The 21,948-nt window shown below is 37.2% G+C and overlaps 2 protein-coding genes across 9 annotated transcripts in view; one reads left to right on the forward strand and one right to left on the reverse strand.

Moving 5' to 3' along the window:
- Window positions 1-8,641, forward strand: part of FBXO11 (F-box protein 11) — a 34,617-nt gene extending 25,976 nt beyond the window's left edge. For both annotated transcript variants that reach the window (XM_022848602.2, XM_022848603.2), the window contains 7 exons: window positions 43-154; window positions 872-1,063; window positions 1,468-1,819; window positions 2,737-2,986; window positions 3,707-3,888; window positions 4,065-4,184; window positions 4,487-8,641. In XM_022848602.2, coding sequence (XP_022704337.1) covers window positions 43-154; window positions 872-1,063; window positions 1,468-1,819; window positions 2,737-2,986; window positions 3,707-3,888; window positions 4,065-4,184; window positions 4,487-4,885 — 1,607 coding nt within the window. In that variant the 3' untranslated portion in view covers window positions 4,886-8,641. The remainder of the gene's footprint in view (window positions 1-42; window positions 155-871; window positions 1,064-1,467; window positions 1,820-2,736; window positions 2,987-3,706; window positions 3,889-4,064; window positions 4,185-4,486) is intronic.
- Window positions 8,642-12,722: 4,081 nt separating this feature from the next.
- LOC111269182 (uncharacterized) overlaps window positions 12,723-21,948 on the reverse strand; it is a 36,048-nt gene continuing 26,822 nt past the window's right edge. For 3 of the 7 annotated variants that reach the window (XR_002685634.2, XR_002685635.2, XR_002685633.2), the window contains one exon: window positions 18,132-18,503. The gene's annotated coding sequence lies outside the window, so the exon portion shown is untranslated. Of the gene's footprint in view, window positions 13,122-15,042; window positions 16,263-18,131; window positions 18,504-21,948 lie in introns of those variants that run through there. The other 4 variants (XR_015314500.1, XR_015314502.1, XR_015314498.1 and 1 more) reach the window with 4 other exon arrangements.

Consider the following 21,948-nt stretch of genomic DNA (forward strand, 5'->3'; position numbering starts at 1 on the left):
GTAAAAAAATAAACGTAAGGATTGTGGCAACATTTGCAACAGGAATCGGCGCTGAGCCGACATTACGGCACTGTGACATCTCCGACTGCGAGAACGTAGGGCTGTACATAACAGATCACGCGCAGGGTCTTTATGAAGAAAACGAGATATCTAGGTGAGTGATTGTTTATTTTTATTGAGTGCTGTTTAGAATATTAATATTATTTCTGAAACAAAATTCTGTTTTTATCATGAAATATTCTGTTTTTGAATTTCTTTTATATAACTCGTGTGCTGGAGTAAATACTTGTTTTGCGGTAGAAAATCATATAGGGGTAGTAATCAATTGAAGATAGCATGTTTACATGTTGTTAACTTAATGGAAACACATGTATGTACATTTTATGACGACCATAGCATATCAGTCCTTACTGACGCCTCTGGACATAAGCATCGCTAAACTGAGCAGTTACAAGTTCTGAAAGCTTCGCACCGATTTTATAAACAATTTAACTCCTCTAGAAAAACTAGATTGGCAAACCATTACGCAGTTGCACTGGATGGCATTCTGCATATGGTATATAGAATTCCTATACCCACGGCTAAGTCGATTGTTTTCGCAGTTCGACATAGCATTCAGAATAGGTAGGTGATAGGATTCGAAAGGATATATGGTAGTAACATGCTTGCTTACCAATGAGAGGAGCATATGGTTCCCTCATATGAGAAGTTTCTAGACTGGGCAGTAGCCATTTAAAGCGATACCTAAGAGCAGTACCTGTAGTAAAATTCAAAACAACTAGCTAATTAGAATAAGATCGAAAGCCGAAGGATGATGTTAATATTAATCGTAATAATAATTGAATTTCTTTGTGTTTTTGGCAATACACAGGAATGCGTTAGCTGGAGTGTGGGTAAAAAATCATGCAAACCCGGTTATGCGACGGAACCACATTCATCATGGCCGAGACGTTGGGGTGTTTACGTTCGACAATGGGTTGGGCTATTTTGAAGCAAACGACATTCACAACAACCGGATCGCCGGGTTTGAAGTTAAAGCCGGAGCTAACCCCACAGTTGTCCGGTGCGTACGATAAAATCCTATTAAGACGAACCGGTTTACAAAAAAACTATTTTAATGCCAGGAGGGCATTTTTGTGTTGAAAAATGAGCTTTTTTATGACTAAAATCACCGATTTAAGGGGCTTCAGCTGCCAGCCGAATTTTCTTCTTACGAACGTGTTTATTTTTATAACAGGCATCCCTATATTACTAACACGAATCAGCATGCTAATTCAATAAGACGTATTTATTTCTATATCAATAGTAAAGTAGAATATATAATTCATTCAACAACGTCGACTATATTTTTTAAAATTATAATTCTAATATAAATTTTAGAAATTAATTTTATAATTGAGCGAGATACCTCATGACATTTGTTTCTTATTGTATTTGTTTGTGTTGTATGGCATATTGCCTTTATAGATGTGAAATACACCATGGACAAACTGGTGGGGTGTATGTGCACGAGAATGGGCGAGGCCAGTTTCTCGTCAACAAGATTCATTCTAACAACTTCGCTGGAGTATGGATAACTTCTAACAGCAACCCGACAATACGGCGCAACGATATTTATAATGGTCACCAGGGGGGAGTCTATATCTTTGGAGAAGGTCGTGGCCTAATCGAGCACAATAATATACACGGTAACGCCTTAGCGGGTATACAGATCCGTACAAATTCAGACCCTATTGTACGCCATAACAAAATCCATCACGGGCAACATGGAGGCATTTATGTTCATGAGAAAGGCCAAGGACTCATCGAGGAAAACGAGGTAGGCTTACAATAAATGAAACAAGGTGGATTTATCTTAAATGTTATTGGAAATTACATATTCAATAACATCGAAAAAGTATTTTAATTAGTGCATGAGCTGTTATGCAGGTTGATACCTGTACATATATTATATATGTATATATATATATATATATATAATATAAAAAAAGATATTAAAAAAAGAGAAATATAAATTATGACAACGTAAGTATATGAGAGCAAACAGAATAGATTACAGACTTTTCCGTTGGCACTTATAATTGACGTATTATAGGCACAATGCTGTTAAGGATAACTTTCTTTCTATTTTTCTATTAGTTTGTTACTTTTAATTTTCAGTATTACATATTCGTAAAAAGATATATAAAAGTATTTGCATATTTTAACATGCGATTGATATAGATTTACATCCATGTACAGCTATCAGTGGAGATATCATTCAACCTTTGCGCAAAGCTTGCCCGTTCTGATTTGTATTCAATAAAATTTTATCAATAATTGTTGTACGTTCTATGCTGTCACGTTTGTATTCTAAAAACAGTCTTGCGGTGCTTCTCGATCTGAGGTTTCAAAACCCCAAGCAGATCGGAGCACTCCTTATCTTACCGTATGCGTATGCGGTGCGTGGTTTCCAAAGGGCCACATATACATCAGACTCATTGCACTGATTTGAATCGCGGAGTAGAGGCTTTTTTTAATAAGCTGATTACATGCAAATAAGTCAAAAAAAAAATAAGGGAGGATGTGTAGTTATGCCTTGTTCTTAGTTTAATCGTGGAATGTTAGACAGTGTTTCACACGTTGTTTCACAGTATGAAACAACGACAGAAAGGATGAGCTGTTGGTAAGTTCATTTTTTCTAAATTTTCGTTAAAAGCTTTATACTATATGTACTTCTTTTATTATTATGTGTAGGTGTATGCTAATACTTTGGCGGGTGTATGGATTACAACGGGTAGCACGCCAGTGCTACGGCGGAATCGAATTCATTCTGGAAAGCAGGTGGGCGTCTATTTTTACGATAATGGGCATGGTCGACTTGAAGAAAATGACATTTTCAACCATCTGTACTCCGGCGTTCAAATCCGAACAGGAAGTAACCCAATGATTCGACGGAACAAAATTTGGGGAGGCCAAAATGGCGGAGTTCTTGTCTACAATGGAGGTTTGTAGTTTATACCTGTGCGCTGTGTAACGTTTACATCTAGTTTATTTTATCTTGATTTTCTTTGTATTACCTGTTGTCTGAAGTACCTGCAAGGTTCTACATCTTGTTTTATGATTATTTCATGAATTTAATTGCAACCATTGGTTACCTGTTGCGAAAAAATAGCCTTTTCTTGCAAGTATATATTTTTACAGAGCATAGCGCTCTCCTGGAGAATATTATAAGAAGCGTTTTCTATGTAGACTATAACACCTGAGTAGCGACTAATTTTATTAGTGTGTTTCTAACAATAATTAAGGACCATCAATATTTTGGCGGTCTAACCATATCTGTGAAAACAGCTGGTTGTTCCACATGAATGATGAGTTTGGCAGAAAGTGACGACGGGTTATGAAACATTTAATTGCTGCTAATTCTAACGGAAGTCTGATTAGCGGCCGTATATTAGTGTACCATATGATCTAAAATGTCACTGTACATTACACGTCTGCGCGAATACGATGAACATTCCGCTCTAGATATCGACACAGACGCGAGAAATTGGAAGTTTAAATGTTGGGATTAGCTTCAAAATGTACCTCAATCATCAATCGCAACATTTGTATATTTTACAGCATCAAATAATTCAAAAACGATTTTTCAAAAATAATTTATCAATTTCTAGAAGTATTATGGAAGAAGTAGGAGTATAACAAAATTATACGTTACGATTGGCAGGACTTGGCGTTCTGGAGCACAATGAGATTTTTGATAACGCTATGGCGGGTGTATGGATCAAAACAGATTCTAACCCGACTCTTCGACGAAACAAAATTTACGATGGTCGAGACGGAGGCGTTTGTATTTTCAATGGAGGCAAAGGTGTCCTTGAGGAAAACGACATTTTCCGGAATGCACAGGTACACATGTCACATGATTTTAATCAAGAGCACAGTCGAGTGTGTAATCGACAGCTATTAAGTTAGCCTGATAATTTGCTATTTACCTATAAACTAAATTATAACATGGCTATTTACCTATAAACTAAGTTGTTGGTTACTTATTTAACTGATATTTTCTATGGTTTTCTACTTAGGCGGGTGTGCTGATCTCAACGCAAAGTCACCCAGTGTTGCGGAAAAACCGTATATTTGATGGGCTTGCAGCCGGCGTCGAGATCACTAATAGCGCCACGGCAACGCTCGAGGGAAACCAGGTCAGTAAACACATGCAGAGAAATAGTTCATTTTTCCTTTACTAAAAACTGTTAAAATTTTCAATTTGTGTCACCTTCCGTATTAGAGGAAATTATTTAGACTATAGAAGCGAGAGCAATAGCAAAATGCCCATTTTATTTTTGTTTTCTTTGTCTATCTTCTTTTTTTTCAATTCAATATAATTCTGAAATCATTTTGTACAAGACATATGGATTTTGTCGCCTAATGTGACAACGATGATGACGCAACGTTAAAAAGATGATGATCGATTAAGCGACGTTCTTTCTCTCTGATAATACAGGTATTCAACAATCGTTTCGGCGGCCTATGCCTAGCAAGTGGAGTATCTCCTCAGCTTAAAAACAATCGGCTGTACGGTAATCACGACGCAGTGGAAAAAGCCGTAGCAGGTGGCCAATGCCTCTACAAGATTAGCAGCTATACATCATTTCCGATGCATGATTTCTACCGATGTCGTACATGTAATACCACCGAGCGTAACGCCATTTGTGTTAATTGTATCCGTTCCTGCCATTCAGGCCACGACGTTGAATTTATCCGACACGATCGCTTCTTTTGTGATTGTGGAGCAGGCACCCTTAGCAATCAGTGTCAGCTTCAGGGAGAACCGACGCAGGATACAGACACACTTTATGATTCCGCAGCGCCGATGGAGTCGCACACGCTAATGGTCAATTGAACAAGAAAAGCGGAAAGTGGCCTATGATTGACTGCTATACACACGGCCCAATGAGCATAACTACCCAAGAATAGCAAATGGCTGTTGGTATAGTAAAGCAAATACTGTTTATCATCATCATATAAATACAATAATAATGGTAGGCAGAGTTCAAGCATCAAGACGGTCTAATGCTCATCAGTCTTCACAGGAACAGTTTAACCACTTCGCTGTATAACCAACATTTTATATTTTTTTTTATTAGAATTACTGAAGACAGTGGTGACGATAATGATCCTGCCATAAGTTGCATGTGCAATGGCCGACAAATGCGGTCCCCAATGCTAGCGGCTGAGGAAAAGATCGTCCTTCCACGATGAAAACGGCAATTAATTCTAATCAGTGGCTAACAATAAATGCAAAAGGTACGAAAAACTATGAGTCAGATGGACATATATGCGGCGGAGCTGATTTTACAGTGAACTCGTACTTATCCACTGACCTGGTCGATTTATGTGTCACTTGGGAATGGGATCTCGCCGCGTAATAGTCAACCTCGGATACCCAAAACTACCGGACGTTACTCGGTACAGTCTTTGGCGGCCATGTGTAGGGCAGATTATATTAGGATACGTTGACAGACACAATATATCACAGAAAGATACAGCAAAACAGGCGTCGAAGCAGTCTGTTAACCACGTTAGTAGCATAACCAACCGGGGATGGTTATGAGGACGATTGACAAACATTGAATTTTATAGTGTTATTATAGCATTAGCAGGAAGTAATATTTAGTCTAGTAATACTGTGTATTGAAGATATAGAACCGTGTGTTTTAAGTGACCGTGCGTGAGGGGCGAATATTCTTACAATATAAGCTATGACCGACAAACTCAAAAAATTATGTCACAAAAGCATAAGATGCTAAAAAATTCTCATCCAATCTTAAACCGGGAAGCTTCTACGATCTCATTCTGGTACACTTGACTTCATAAAGCATCGTACAACAATAAAGTCCACGTAATATTTCCTAAACTAAGACTTACCATCCTGAACAGGCTTGTAAGTCTTATACTTTTCGCTTTATAATGGTTTTTATTTATACCTGTTATTACCATGAGCATGAGAAAAGCGTGTTCATTTGTAACTTATATGACCTTTTTATATTCTATTTATGCTCTTCCCGTAAAGATCAACAATACTGATGTGCTAAAACGACAGTCTACGTTCTCGTGCAATAGAGTGAAAATGATTCTCTCCGTAGACGCGGCTGGATTAGAAGTTTTTGTACGAAAAAAGAAATTGTTTCTCCATTCAAGATCTAATAACAGTCCATAGTTATATTTGTGAATTTTTCGTTAAAGGCCATAGTTTTGAAGCCACTTAATTGATTGAGGTCGTAAAGTTTTCGCCTTTATTTGAAAAAACACAAATGAGCTATTTAATACAATTTAAATAAAATTTACACTTCTGCATAGTGGAATCTATAATACGTGTTCCGGGTATATTATGTAGAGCAGGCCAAGTTGTTTACCTGTGTTCATTTATCATGTAATTCTCCGCTTGCATACGTGAACTATTATTGATTTAGAATCGCTCTTTGGAGAAAACTCGAGTGGACATTTAAGCAATATATGTATATCACCTCATCATAGGCAGCACAAATGTCTATATAATATTGTGCTAAAGAATTGTGAAGTATTTATAAATGATATGAAGAGGGCGTATATGTTAGGCTGAAACAGTTAGATTTTGAGGAGTGGCCGCTCAAATGGTCTTCAATTTCAATGCAACCGGATGTACCGTGAAGTGTAAAGCACAGAACGCTTCTTTAACGCTTAGATTTTTTTTATCTCCCACAGCTGTGGCAAGCCAGTGCTTATCTCACAATAAACAATACAGCCAATATCGTGTTGCCTCATTACGTACAGACTGCAGCGGAACGAGAGCCAGGCACGGTTTTCTCTCGGTCGTAAAAATTTTGGCCATCACTGGTGTCCGCATTAAAACTGCATACGATTTTGCTATTAGAAAAAAAATACTATGCTTTATCTTCAGTCATCAACTATCTTTAGCGTATATTCTGTTTAAGATCTTCAGCAAAGCGTCTCATCTTTCTACAGGTTCGTATAAATACTGTGCGATCCGCGTGCCTGGCACATCTAACTATACGTAATTGTTGTCAATCAAATTTTCAGAGATAGGCGTAAATTAACATTCGCGGCTTTCCATAAAATTAACGCTCAGTAGTACAGCAACTGGCGGGCAACGGCTGCGCCAGATTAAAAGTAGTAACTGATAGTTAGACTACATAATGTATGGCCTCAAAAAAGTAATCAACAGAGCTTGTTTCGTGTTCCTGGTAACATGACATTAACTACTCTAACTAAAATAAATGATTTACCGATTGTTCAATAAAACTTGAAGGTTTGATAGACTGCGAAATATTTGAACGCTAACTTAGCCTCTGTTGCTAAAAAATGGTTATAAATCAAAACAATTACGATCAAATACATCATTGCCCTTGGTTCTAATCCTTGCTGCGCAAGATTTTGCTAACTGTGCTATGCTGTGTTTATCAGTAAAAGGCTAACATATATAAATATCTAATTACGTTATTTGTAACGTAAAAAGTTTGCTGATTCGACCTGGCTCTTATGAACTGAACGGGATGTTTCTATTTACTGCTCTAATAGAATTGTCTTAACTGTTAATAAACTACTACATGGTATAAATAAATGCCGTTAAAAATCTCTGGATGGAAGTGACGCAAATCCATGGAAGATGACGCGCGGCGTTACAACATATATATATATTCTTATTATACCACGATTACCTACTACGCATAATGCTTTATCACTATTATTATTATTATTATTATAGTACAATTACCGCTGCTGATTTTGCAGAATATTTCGTATTATAGAATAAGTATAACGATGTATAAAATTGTATTACCGCAACCATATAACGCCTAAAAGAGCCATAGTGTTTATAGCAGTAATTATGTACATAACCAATTCTATACTATAACTTGAAAAACAAACGCATATTTAAATTGTAAAGCAGGTAACAGATATGTATAAGTCCGCAATAGAGATTATAGTATAAAAATAGAGCATCAAAAATAAGTAAATAAATGGGTAACTATTTTGGACCTTTAATGGATATGATCTGCTAACACAATGGGAAGCGGTAGAGTAAGTTAACTTTAGCCGGCTTATGTACACACATACAGTCACCGTAGAGCTTAGTCATATTCAGATGAATGATGAATTGTTATTGCTAAACCGTAACTGCTTTGAGCCATTGATAACACGCTTCTTGAATCAAAGATACCATCGCTGATTCTGGCGCTCTTTGTTGTATATGCAATTATTAGGCTTTCTTTATTATAAATTTATAATAGCAGATATCATAACATTATTATACAGATACAATAATGGCTCGCGGAAATATAGAATAGGGGGTTTACATCTGCAAAACAAACCATTTTCTCACTCTAAACAGTCATGATTGTACATAATAAAACATAATATAGCGCCATAAAAGTCTGCATTATACTTACATAGTAGAAAACCAGGACCAAGTGCCCTAAGTCAGTTTCGGACAGGTAGCAACAAATACCATTTTTACAAAAGTTTTTTATCCAGGTAGAAATGCATTTTAATGTTTTTTGACCCCCAAGAAAACCGATCTGCAGTACTTCTAGAAAAGAGCACAGTGCACTTTATTCATCTCAACGGTAACAATAAATGGCTTAGTACTAACATGTAACTGATTGTTGTTTAACTGTCAAATTTTAGTTAGATACAATTGAACAATTGGAACGGCACCAAAATTCAGCGTTATCTATCAGATCTTCCATACTTCAGTAGAATTATGCAACATGCTTTTGCATGGGTTAGTAATGCGTTGACCACTGTAAGAGGAGGCTATAATAGGCCCTGGAGGGGCGCAGCAGTAACGCCACATTTGTGAATCGGGTGGATTGGATTCAAAACTGTGTGTTGCAGAGTGGATCAATCGTACGTAGCTCACTGAATTATCCAAAAAGAACTGAGCGGTCGCCTAGAGACACTCGCTTAGGAAATGTGTACTTAAAAATTGAGCTGCAAAAAAAAACGAAATCTGCTTTCATACCTGAAATATAGATCGAAAGCAGACTACCTTCACGATTTTATTGGCTGAGAGAAAAATGTTGGTGGACGAAGTTCGTCCGTCAATCTCGGTGATCACACCAAAGACTGCGAGGAAGACCTAAAAATGAAATTCACGAATTTTTTGGTTTCATGATTCTTTGTAGTTGTTGCCGCAGTCGTGCTTGAAATCAGAATGTTAATCCCAACTAAAATCCTTAGGCAAGGATAAACCTACACATTTGAAAAACTACTTTTCGTTAGAATGAAGGTAAGGCCAAAATTAACATTTTAACTGTAAACTTGTATTTCTACCTATTTTCTCCTACCTGCAAGCTTGCGTCTTGATTATGCAATAGACTGAAATTTTCTAGTTTTTCCGCTTTTATATTAAGCGCTGTGCAAAACAATCGCTCAGGGAGGTCATTCGATAATTACTAAGATTACAAAGTTTAAGTTCAGAATCAGCCCTCTAATAAGAATTGAGAATCCCTTTAGCGTGATACTATTATTCACAGACGTTAACTATACTGTATAAAGATGTATGAAAAACGTTATTTGATTTTTATCATGTACACGGTATATGTGCGAATACGTTCAATGACTATACGTTGGTGACTCATGTTAGCTGCAAGATTGGTGAGGATGTACGATAATGACATAATTCAGAAATACGAACTAGTGTGCATGATGAACATTGAATGTGCATGATGAATTAGAAAATATGATCATTGCAAATCAACAACGTAAATGGTGTGAGGAATGTTTGATTGCGGCTGATGGGGCGAATGTAACATTTAATCCAACATCGCGCAGCTAATATGAATAATGTGTAGCCAAATGTATTTGGCTCGATATGCCCTATGCATTACTCTGATACCTTGTGGGGAAAAGACGAAAAAATCTACACGAATCCAGAAAAGCAAGCTGTATAAATCTATTGATCTATATCAATTAAAGGTTAATCATTTGCTAGATACTGATATTTATTGTAATACGGCGGATGAGTAGCCAAACTACACATTCTAACATATCTAGTTTGAGCCCAATAGTAAGTTCGGACAATGTTTCTTTTTTAAATAAATGAAATACAACTGTATAAGGTGTGCTTCATTATTGCTGAATTAGATTTCAAGCTGGACAATATGTTTATCATAATGGTAACGTTGCCTGCTGATATTCACTTTACACATTCAAAACTATAGAAGTATCGTTTTGCTTTAACTTTTAAACGCTAAAAAGTTTCGATTACGGTGATCGTCTACTGTGTTTCTTTCCACAGCCAAGCCAAGGCTGTTGCCGTTTACCTCACGATTTCATAAGAAAGATGAAAGCTTCACTAGCAAATTTTGGCTACGTAGATTGATCCGGATTAAGGGAAATGATGAAAACTCTCTTAAATCTCGCGCTGCATAAAGAAGTTAATAATTGAGACTTTTGGGTTAGTTCTTCCATCAGCTAAGCTGACGAACACAAGTTGGTGAAAAAACAGTTTTTCTAAGTTAAAATGTATGCTACTGTATAATCTCAAAATGGACACAAACATTTATAAAAATCGAAATGTTTTAAAAGCACCCATTGCAAACAAAACAAAAAAAAAAATTCATCTTTTTATGTACTAATACATATATGAAATTCTTATTCCTTGCAAATTGTCACTCACTTTTATTTTGCAATCTTTTTAAGACGAAATAATCTAACGACAAGATATTCTAGTGCTAATAGATAATTTATAAAACGGTTGGTGGAAAAAATCTACCATCATCTTAAAACTTTAGTCGACGGGCCACGTACAACAAAAGCAGGATAATTAACGAATTATTCCACTAGGGATAATAAAGTTTATTTGTTGTCTGGCGGAGAGTGAGTTACGTATAGCCACGCAATAAGACTCTTCAGAAAGTAATGGCGGCTCGTTCATCCAATAAAAGACTCACTTTGACTGAAACTAATTGATTTATTATAGATTCACGGTCATTCGCTACGATCTTGTGCCATTTTTCAATCTCGTTAGCCACTAGTTGGAAGACGTGATAATCCGTCGGCCGAGAAATCGGAAGGATATTGTGCTAAAGGACCTTCTATCCTAGCTGCCTTAAGGGGCTTTTGCAAAAAACTCTTGCCACGTGCGTAACATTCCTTTAGAAAAAGATGGATTTGCCGTGTCAACCTGATCTGTTCTGCTCTTTTAGTTTTGCTTAGTCAATGGAACTGGGCTCTCTACACAGATCTTTGTCTACCGTTTTGTTAATAATTTGCACTGTATAATACACTTACAGTCCCATTAAATGTAAATCATGCTCTTTTTTAAATGGAAATTTAAGTGCGGTCTTAGGCATATCTTTTGGAACTAACCATTCCATTTAATACTTTATACCTGAGGAACAGAGAGACAGAACGCCTTATCTCCAAACCAGTGTGGCTTCGGAATAAGGCACCTTACCAACTCAACTAACAGCAAAGCACTAGCTATAACTGAGGAGCGAAAAGCTTCTCGTTTCACGATATCACCGCCTGGCTATAATTTTAGACATCAATAGCACCTATTTACATTACTATTCTTGGCGAGGGCTTCGATTCGAGGACATAACCGATTTTAAAAAAAGTCCCCGTGTCATGGGACTTTCTCAGAGGATTTCTCCATATCTAAATCGGATATTAGATAGAGTAAAGATATCTAACCACTGTAGGTGTTTTTAGGATGTAGTTTTATGAAAATCACCCTGGATTATTGCATATAAAGGTAGTAAGGGTCTTCATATGCATATATGCAAATGGCACACCTGTCACTATTACTGCTCAAGAAGTAGATGAACTACGAATCTTCATCAATAAATAGACATACCACATTAACTGTACCCTTATGGGCTTAGGCTAGTACCGCGGCAATACTCATCCTATATGGTTGTATTAAACTACGCATAGGAATACGCTTAGAATTCAATGGCCTTTTAGCCCTTACATCCTGATATTTGGGAGCCCTATTAGGCAAATATTTTACAGAACCTCTACATTATGTAAAGTTCCAAAAAGCAGCGAAAGCTTCTGCGGAGCAATGGCCACTACTATGAAGCAGAGGTGCCTCTGACTTACGTCGCTGACTCCAGCGGCTGATAAAACTACCCTATAAACGGCCGTTCTTCGAGAACACGCAGTAATACGAGTCATTGCGTCACGCAAAATCTTCCGAGTAGACGGAACGGCTACGATAACAACAGTTCAAGTACTCGCAAGGCCAGTACTATGAAAATTCCAAGTTCAGTCATTTTATGAGGCACACAGGTATGGGTTGTTTGCCGTCCGTATTTCGTCATAATCTCGCCTGCTCAAGGGTTCCTATGGACCTAGAATCGCCGACAGGGCGATTCAAAATCGATAGGGACGCACCTTCAGTTCAAATCTGCTATTACTGAACTTAGCCAACTCTTTTTTAAAAAGTCCTTCAAGCATGGAGTCCACACCGCACATGGTACAAATATATTCCAGTCAACTTTCTGATCTCGGCTAGTATTCAGCTCAAGACTAGCTATTGACCAATTTCTTCACAGATAACAGCTATTCGCTAAAATTACCTAAACTATACTATTTGTCCTAAATCAATGATCTTCGTTATTGGTAATTTTCTTACGGTTTCTATATGAACCGCGAAATTGTTCTATAGGGCTAACCGAAATATCGTTAATGAGATTCATTTTTTAGAGACTCAAAACAAAGTGAAAAACTATTCATTATATTATTCTGGTTATTTAATACAGAAATACATGTCTATTTTCAAGCGAAGGATAGCTATCGTTGATTAGGTCGCACAGATGAGCTTTAACGCTTGTTTTTTTGAAAGTATAAATACTTTTTGGAAATTTGAGCTTTGACTTAAAGGCTTTTTGGCCGCTTACAAACCCAGCATTTTATTTTGCTGATTTTCTTTTACATACGGCTTATTTCAGGAACATCTTGATGGGTCTACGTTTGTAAATGTATATAGACTTGTGATAACGCAGTTAAGGTATTTGTATGTTACATTTACAAATACGTTGTGGTCCAGGTTCGATCCCTGTCGTAAACACACTTCGCTTTATGGTAGTTACCGTATGAAGCGACGTCTAACGGCTGCAGTGCGGCTGTAACAGAGCAGTAGGGATTGTCAGCTCTATTCCTATCAGTGCAATAACAGTAAAAATAATCACTTAAAATTTTTTTCTTTCTTTAAGTGGACAATCGTTCATGTCGCAGTCGGTGCTTCGCCTCCTTGTTTGCAGCTACATTGATGGGGGATGCTGTTTTTTCCTCTTCCCCTGTTCGGTTTAAAGGCAATTATAAAAAGTCTCATTTTACAAAATAAATTACATTATATGACGCTAATACAAAAAATAGGTTTCGAAGTTATTCTCCGCAATAGTGAAGTCCCGTACACTTAGATATGTGCAATAGTTAAAGTTCGATCCCGGCAAACACTCACACTTCGATTCGTTCTGGGAGCCAGTCGTCTGAAGCAATGCCTAACAGCTGATGTACCGGACGTAAAATACGAAGAGCACAATATTGCTTTTCCTATTTTACGTCCGGTTATATAGGATTAGTACTAAAAAATTGTTTGCGGGTATAAAAAAATACTTTTGGAAATTGCTAATGAGTGATTTAGGTTCCGAATAGAACTGCTTTTGAGCTCAATAGGGGTTACAGTGAACATGTATCACCACAAAGAATGACATTATGAGCGTACAGAAATTCTAGTAAAGAAAATTCCAAAGCGTCATAAAAACTACAATAGAACATAAGCATCGACAGCATAGAACATAAGCATAGAACATAAGCAAGGACAGCAATTGAAATAACACGGGATAAATTACTTCCATCGCAAAATAGCGGAGGCTGTTTCTGATCAATCTGTAAGGCATCTTAATAATCTTTGCGCAACGATCTATAATGTTCACAACTTCCATGCGTGGCATTTATTTTTCCAAATATAAATATATACTTTATTGTATGCACAGTTCACATTCTAAGGGAGTCATTGATTCCTAAAAATTAAGTCATTCGAATGCATAATTTAAGCCAAATGAAACCATATGAGTTTACCTGAACGAATCCAGTGCAGACATTATGTTTTTTACCTTTCAAGGCGAAGATTTACATTGCGAATACTCTATTCGAAAAAGAAAAAAATAATTATATTACAACAATTATGAAGTGTGCTATAGTTGGTAAACACTAACTGCCACTATTGATATTACTGTATTTTACAATAAGATGCACATTACCCTAGGGATTACTGGTACTGATTATTTATTTGCTAACTTTGATTCCACAACTTCGTTTCCGTTTCTCACCGTGTCGTTTTTTTAGCCGTCACACGGTACCTGCTTGTCTCGAACTAATTTAATAAAGACGCTAAAGCCAGAGGGCTGGCCAGTACGTAGAATCCTAGTACTACAGTTATATAAATAACTGAGAAATACATATTTTGTGCAGATAGTTCGCTATCAACTGACCGACTGTTCATAAACAGCAGTATGGAGTCCCACTAGCTAGCTCCACTTGATTCGTGTGGTATCATCACACAGGTAAAAATTCTGAAATAGCTAACAATTGATATATATAGAGCTAGGGCTCAAAGGATTTGATCAACTAGCTCGTTCTTACGTATGATCGACAAAGCACATACGCGTCGGACACTATAAAAATTATTGTGCTGCTTTTCCATCTGCGAACTTTCACTACTGTTACAGTTCTTAATGCGTTTCATTGAAATCACAGGATTACAATTCTCTCATCATTTAACCCAATGCATTCTATTTATTCGACTATAAAAATTCAGTAACTTGACTGCATTGGTTTAATTGTTATTATCAATCACATCTGCATCGTTGATCTGGTATCATATAGAAGTTAGATTGCCCTTATTCCGTGAGATGAAACCTAATAATTTCTGAAATTTTATTAAAGTCTCAAACTGCTTGTAAAAAAACAAACTATGTATGTGGAAACATCAAAGTTGCTAGAAATTCTAAAACTGTTTGCTCAGGAAAATACAACAATCGATTCTATAGGACAAATGAAAACGATTATTATTAATAGTCTTAATAATAATTAAGTAACTTTTCTATTTCGGATGTTTCATAAATCCTCAATGGCTGTCAAAATTACAGCTCCGAGAGATACTCTTTCTCTAATTCATTATATTCTAGGGATGAGGTTGTTTTTAGCATCTCATAGCATAACTTGGATTTTTTCCAGGTACGTCAGACCATTTTCAGAAACATTATCTTAATTATTACACTTCTTATTTATAACACAATCTTAACTATTGCGAAAAGCATTGCCCAAATATATCCAAAAATAGGATCCCAATTTCAAAATGTTGAAAAGCTATAACTTTGTGACTTGTCAATCGATGTTATCGCATAAATCTGCAATAGAGAATTAATTCCGAAAATGAATCCTGTACATGTTTCGTACTCGCTCAAAAAGCTATAACTTTGATTTTAAGGATCCAAGAACGAGTTAATTGCTCAAAAAAAAACGCATGAAAACATGCAGTCCTTGTAAAATATATATAATAGTTATTCCGAAAAACCATGTTTATAAGATATATTGTATTCAAAAACACATAAAAATGACAAATCATAATTAGGAAAGTATGATGCATTTTTTTCTTGTTGGGCTAAATTATACACAGTATATAGTTTCTTAGAAGCCCTTTTCAAGTGCTTTTCAACAGTACCCAAATACATAATAAGTATTATCGTAAAATCGCACCATGAGTTTAAATTTAAGCTAATGCAATTACGGTCTGTAATTTATCATACAGATGGTAAACATGCATTAATTAATGCTTGTCTACTGCTTGCGGCCGCATTGTGGCTTTTTTCACCATTTGAACACACTGACTGGACGTGAATCGTTCCGTCTGATGAACACGACCACCAGGAGAACTCCTGTACCCCCAAGGTCCTTTCCCTGGTTTTTGTTGCAAATAGCTTTGTTTGATATTGTTCTTACATCCTTGGAACTCGTAACCTACCTTACACGCTCCTCATCTTGAGGATACTACGACTCTTCTTCCTTACAGCCTTCGTTTGAGATCGCTCTTTTTAGTATTTCATGTAGCCAGATTTAAGTTAGAAGTTTGTCGTTTCTTTGATAGCGATCCACCTCTGGTTCTTCCTTGTTAATCCAGGATTTCCTCCGTCCGAACAGTCGTTCAGATAGGTAATCACGATCGTCTCCGTTCAGTAATGCGGTAATTGTTAATATCTCTGCTAATGACAAAATTTGATTCTTGTTAAGAAAGGCTTCTATCGCGCGTGTACTTCGCCTGACATAAACACTGGTCTTGGCGCGTTCCTCGTAGTCTTAACCATTCTTTTACATCAATAATTAAATTTAGGCCTCCTCCGCTTAACAGGTGACCAGAAACTACGATTTATTCTCCACAAGGTTACAATTATTTAATTTTAATTTCAGGTTATGCTCTGCTTAGAGCTTTTCTCAACTAAATTAAGCTAATCTTGTGGACTGTTCCAACTTTCGACCTAACTAATATGTTAAATACCATTTTTAAGCTACACTGGAAGTAAGCAGGGGGTTGAAAAAGGATTGTTCAGCACCCTGCTACATTGAAACAGGTCCTTGGCGTTCCAGTTGTTATTAAATGCTTAAATTTCGGAAACAATTTGAACCGATTGTACGCATCGCTTGGGCCAAAGTTAGCAGTCCTCGTGATAACTTAGTGGGTAACGTGTTTGCTCGGAAATCTCAAGAATACGTTGTAGTCTAGGTTAGAACCTGAGCACAAACAGACTTCGTTTCGTGCTGAAAATCAGCTGTCTGATGGAATACCAATCGGCGATGTTGGATGTACAACTCAAAACACAAAGGCCTAATTTAGCGAACAATGCTTTTGGTTCCACGTTCAGGTAGTTGAATGTGTCATGAATCTCAGCGATCTTGTCCACCGTTGTCCTTAGGTGAGCATGGATGCGATATTCATTTACCGGTGGCGGAGCACATTTGGCACCTTAGACCGGCGACGACACTATTAGAAAATTATCTTTTGCAATGCTGGATAGCAGAAATTAGCGGAATCGTGTCTGAATGTACTTGTAGACAATTTAGCGTGAAGAAATCACATAGTTTCAGCGGCTTAAATATGCATGGGAGAACACAGTAAGCCAGCGATAGCATCGGCATTCTCTGTACGTTTGCTTTTGCATGTCCTAGTGAGCAGTTTCTCAGTCGATTAGCAGAAGCACAATTTGAGTATATGGATTCACCGCAGCTGGGGCCTGATTTAGACCACTGCTTCTTAATTTGCACACTTTAAATGACCATATCTCTTGCGTAGTACCGAAGCACCCCTCTTCCTTTGCAACAATTGATTATAAGTAGAGCAAGCGGTGCCCTGCGATCCAGCCTGTAACAATCTATGATATTTCTCTTTCTAGCACTTTGAGAGCTGTTAAAATAGAGTTATCCGGAACTCTTGTATCGGTTGTCAATACGGCCTGCAGTTTTCATTACTACGAATGAATCCAATCATTGGCTGTTCTAAATCCTTCCTCACTGTTACTATGATACTCTCGATATTTGTGGCTGTTTCGACTGTCACTGCGAATGATGTCAACTATGGTTCAGTTTTTTCACGATGCCCTCGTTTTTATATCCGAATATATTGCCCTGAACTCGCACATAGCCGCCTTTATTTTAAACTTTTGCATGTGCCAAAGGTTAACTTGGACCCCACTGATATCTTTGCAGCTTGTCTTTGCAAACTAACGTGTATTTCACAAGTCCAGAGTACACTACATTGTAGTGTAGTAGTATAAATATACCTGATAATTTCATCAAACGTCTCTTTCTTTGAAACCTTGGGCTGAAACAGTGTCAATAACACTTGATGGAAAGGCTTTTGCACTACATTTAAAAAAAGAAATCCTTGTCCTCGCTAGTCGTTATCTACATGCCCCCAAACAAGAGTTCTATTAACAACCAACTTAACGAGAAGTTTGTGGCAATTGAATTTTACCAATTGAAACTTGTCCTAGCTTTATTTTGTGATGTTATGCCCAATTTAGTCCGTAACCTTCATAAATAATTATTGTATCCTACAGTAAAAAAAACATCGCTCATTGATTAACGGGGATGAATTGTTTATTTTCTACTACTGATTGCACAATCACGTCATGCACTCCGAGCACCCTTGCGCGTTCTTTTCTCTTTTTTTGTCTCATAATACGGCGTCTGTTTGTCCCGGGCAATTTTAGTAAAAAAAAAAACGCTCAACGCGGTGTGATGGAGAAATTGACGCGTAATTCCAGCTCCAATACTGTCCTCGAGAATCAAGCCTTAGTGTTTCAATGTCTAATTCCTCTCGTGCGAACCCAATACGGCCGTATTCTTAAAGAAGTGCGCCTTGAACCAATGCATCGGTGTGCACGCCAGACAATCTAACATTTGCAGAAAGACTGACTGACCTGAGCAGTTGAAGAAAGCCACAACATCTGTAAACACATCGAGGCAGACCTGCTTATTTTAAATGGCACCAATGCGAATTCACTCCGCCGAGATTTTCGAAAATCGAATTAAGTGGATGAGTGCTCTAGCACTTCTAAGGTGTTTTTTGAGTTCGCTAATCCCTAGTCTTTCAAAAACCTGGGAAAAGTAATCAACCAAAAATATTGAATCGGGTACGTTCTTCATTAGAGACGAAATCTTCACGTCTTTGAACCTATTAGGAAAAGAGCTGGTGTCGATAAATAGGTTGACAATACTAGCTAGAGAACTAATAAGTGCTGACGTGGCATTCTTAAACAACTAATATCAGCAGCCCCGCATCCCCATACAGCTTTCGGAAATTCTAGAACCATCTGAATTTTTTGGATACAGACATAAATTTGGCTAAACGACGCTCAGTTTATGTGCCAAATCGCTTTATGTATCGATATATTTATCCTAACATTGCCATGAATATCAAGAAAAGTAACCATAGTAGAGCCAATGGTTGTGAAAAGTGAGTTAGACTCACAGCAACTGAGATTGATGTCTAGAGTCGAGATCCCAGCACCGATGGTAGAACCATTTTTAAATGTCTTCCACTTGAAGATTCTCTAATAAGTTTCCAAAGTTTGGAAGTGTCGTCTTTCGCTTCGCAACTCAAAGCTTGTAAAACGTATTCCCAGCAAGCCGCAGGATCAATTTAAAGTTCCAAAGACTCTCAAAAGTGGCACTCTTTGATGTTACCTATACGGTTTGTTGACACTGTGTTTACATCACCGTAAGCCAGGTGAGAATTCAACCTTTTTTGAACTCCCAACCTCAACCACAACGAAATATTTATCGTGCCCACTTATTATTATTAAAAGTCGGGCCTACATCGATTGTATCATAGGCTGCAAGCCAGTTTATGTTTTACCCTGGATCTAAGAGTAGTTCCATCATAAATATTGGCCTAAAATACTGGGGTACCTTTAGCATCGCCAAAGGGAAGAGTACGAGCGAACGAATTCGCACTGTACATGGCTGACAAATACGGTTCTTGCCGAGTCGTCTCGCCAATTCCTAGTCTTCCTTTAGGTATTATTATTTATTATATTATTTACAGCATCCAGAACCATAAAACCTCCTACTTTTCCGAGCAGTTAGAATTGTTACCTAAAATGAAAATGCGATAATTAGGAGACGAAAAAAAAACATCAACATTTAGATTATTTCCTGACCGAACTTTTTGATAGATATTTGGACTTTTTCTTTTGCCTCCTGTGAGTTAAACTTGTAATATTCATTAATCTTATCTGGACCCTAAACCACATAACGGCGTGCATTACCCAGCCCTGAACCAAAAAAGATGTTTGACAACTGACTGTCTTCTAAAGTTCCTCCTACTTCATCCGAATGTCTTCCGAATACCGTCCTTGGCATCCCTTCCTTCATAACGTTAATTGACAAACTAAAGCTTGTCACATATACCGCAATGGGCCTCGGTATATACGCTAACGACTTTTCGTTTTCATTGCAATTTCAGCTAACGGATCCCGCCCATATATTTTGAAACGGAGATTTGCCAATTCTAGTGGCTGAAATCTCTCTCCTTTGAGTGCGCGTTTCGCTTATAAAGATGAGTCAGGCATGTGATAGACCAATACTCTTTGATATGTAACTGAGTTTAAAGACTATAGATTTTTTGGTCTAAGTTCTACCGTCTTTATAAACCCCTTTAATTGGTTTGATGCTGCGGTGTTTGGATAAGCACCTGCTAAAGACTGTGCGTTTAACGCAACTGTATCCTTTCGACGAGTAACATTATTGCCTATCGATCAGATAGACCAAGTTGGGATTTATCAATAGTTAAAAAGTTTTTGAAAGTGGACTACTTATGGCCCGGCGAATAAATAACCTCAATTGTATTGAGATAACACTTTATTACAAATTAGAGTTATTTGTATGTATTGGGTAAGGCCCACAGAACAAACAAAGAGCTGTTGTTGTTTTCGGCAGTCACTGGATATCAGAAAATAAGACTATCAATATGATAAAATCAGTTTATTACTCAGGCGAAGCGTATGCATATTTATTAGTAGTAAGCAAGGCGCCTAAGCTTTGGGTTCCGACAGTGTAGAAGATTATTATTTGGATGTTAATCCTCACAAAAACCCGAGCGACAGCCCGAAATTTCTTGACGAAATAGTGTTGCAAATCTGGTGGTGCAACTATCGCATTGCATAGTGGAGAACTGGGTAGATATGCGTCCAGAAATACTTCCCTATGACTCTGCTTAAACGAGTGTCTTTTTTCTACCAATTTTGCAAACTTACTTATGGGTACCTGCCGTAAGGTCCTTTAACCAGCAACCCACCTGTTCTTTCTTATTCTACGAGTACCCACAGTATGTCATTGTGGCGTCACTAAATTCTTTGTGAATAAATAACGGGCTTTTCATTAATATCCGTTAAATGAAACAATCACATATGATGTGGCCAAAGTTCCTTCTTCAAAGAGACTTCTACCCTCTACTAGAAACAAAGGAAACCCAGTGAAGTATGGTTATTACAATGTTTCGTTTGTCGGTATCCTTTTCATTGTTTCATTTACTGGTGGCCTAACGTCATAAGTCACTAAAGAACTCTCTTTTTTTGCCTTACAGCTCTATATACGTTTTTGAACCTAAACATACGGTAAAACTTTGTAATTCTCAAGAACGATAACAAGAGAACTTTTCAAGTTCGGCATTAGCCAACGGACCATTAGAAAAGAGAAGCAATAGATAAAAAAAAAAGCTATAAAGCTTGTAAACAGCCTGATAGTAATTCTTACTCGTACCCGGTGCTTGCGATTGCAACGAGTTGTTTGAAGCAATGCCACTCAGCAAAACCTTAGTCAGTCATGCAAGGCATTTTTAAACAAGTTGAATGGAGTAGCTGGTCTTGGACACGGCCATTGGGAATAAAGTCATATCGAGTGACGACGTAGGGGATTTTTTCATTAAAACTACAGCCAAGCTAGTCGGTAAACATAACTGGTCCAGCACTCACAACCTTGTCCTCGCCTTTGCGCATCTCACAAAGAGCGTATGAATAAAAATAAATCTCATATTGAAATAATTTTCACTGTAGCATCTCAAATGGATATATTCAATTGTGTACTCATAATATTTCTCAAGTTTTCTACAGTTTTATTTATCAAGCTTCAAGCTTTAAATGTTAGCTCGTAAAAATAGACAATACCGTGCTTTTTTCCCATTACTGGAGATACTTTCACGTAATAGTCATAAAAATCTAGGAAAGGTTCTTATGTAGGTTTATCCTGTTTACTTTGCAGGGCACGCCACTTGTTGAATCATTTTAATATTTGTATCTTCAGATGATAAAACTATTCTCAGACATTTAACTAAAGAATAGGATACTGACAGTACGTTCTATTTATAAGTATTATGTAATAGCTGCTCACTCC

Source organism: Varroa jacobsoni, unplaced genomic scaffold (genome assembly GCF_002532875.2).
Source record: "Varroa jacobsoni isolate VJ856 unplaced genomic scaffold, vjacob_1.0 scaffold_1361, whole genome shotgun sequence".
Taxonomy (NCBI): domain Eukaryota; kingdom Metazoa; phylum Arthropoda; class Arachnida; order Mesostigmata; family Varroidae; genus Varroa; species Varroa jacobsoni.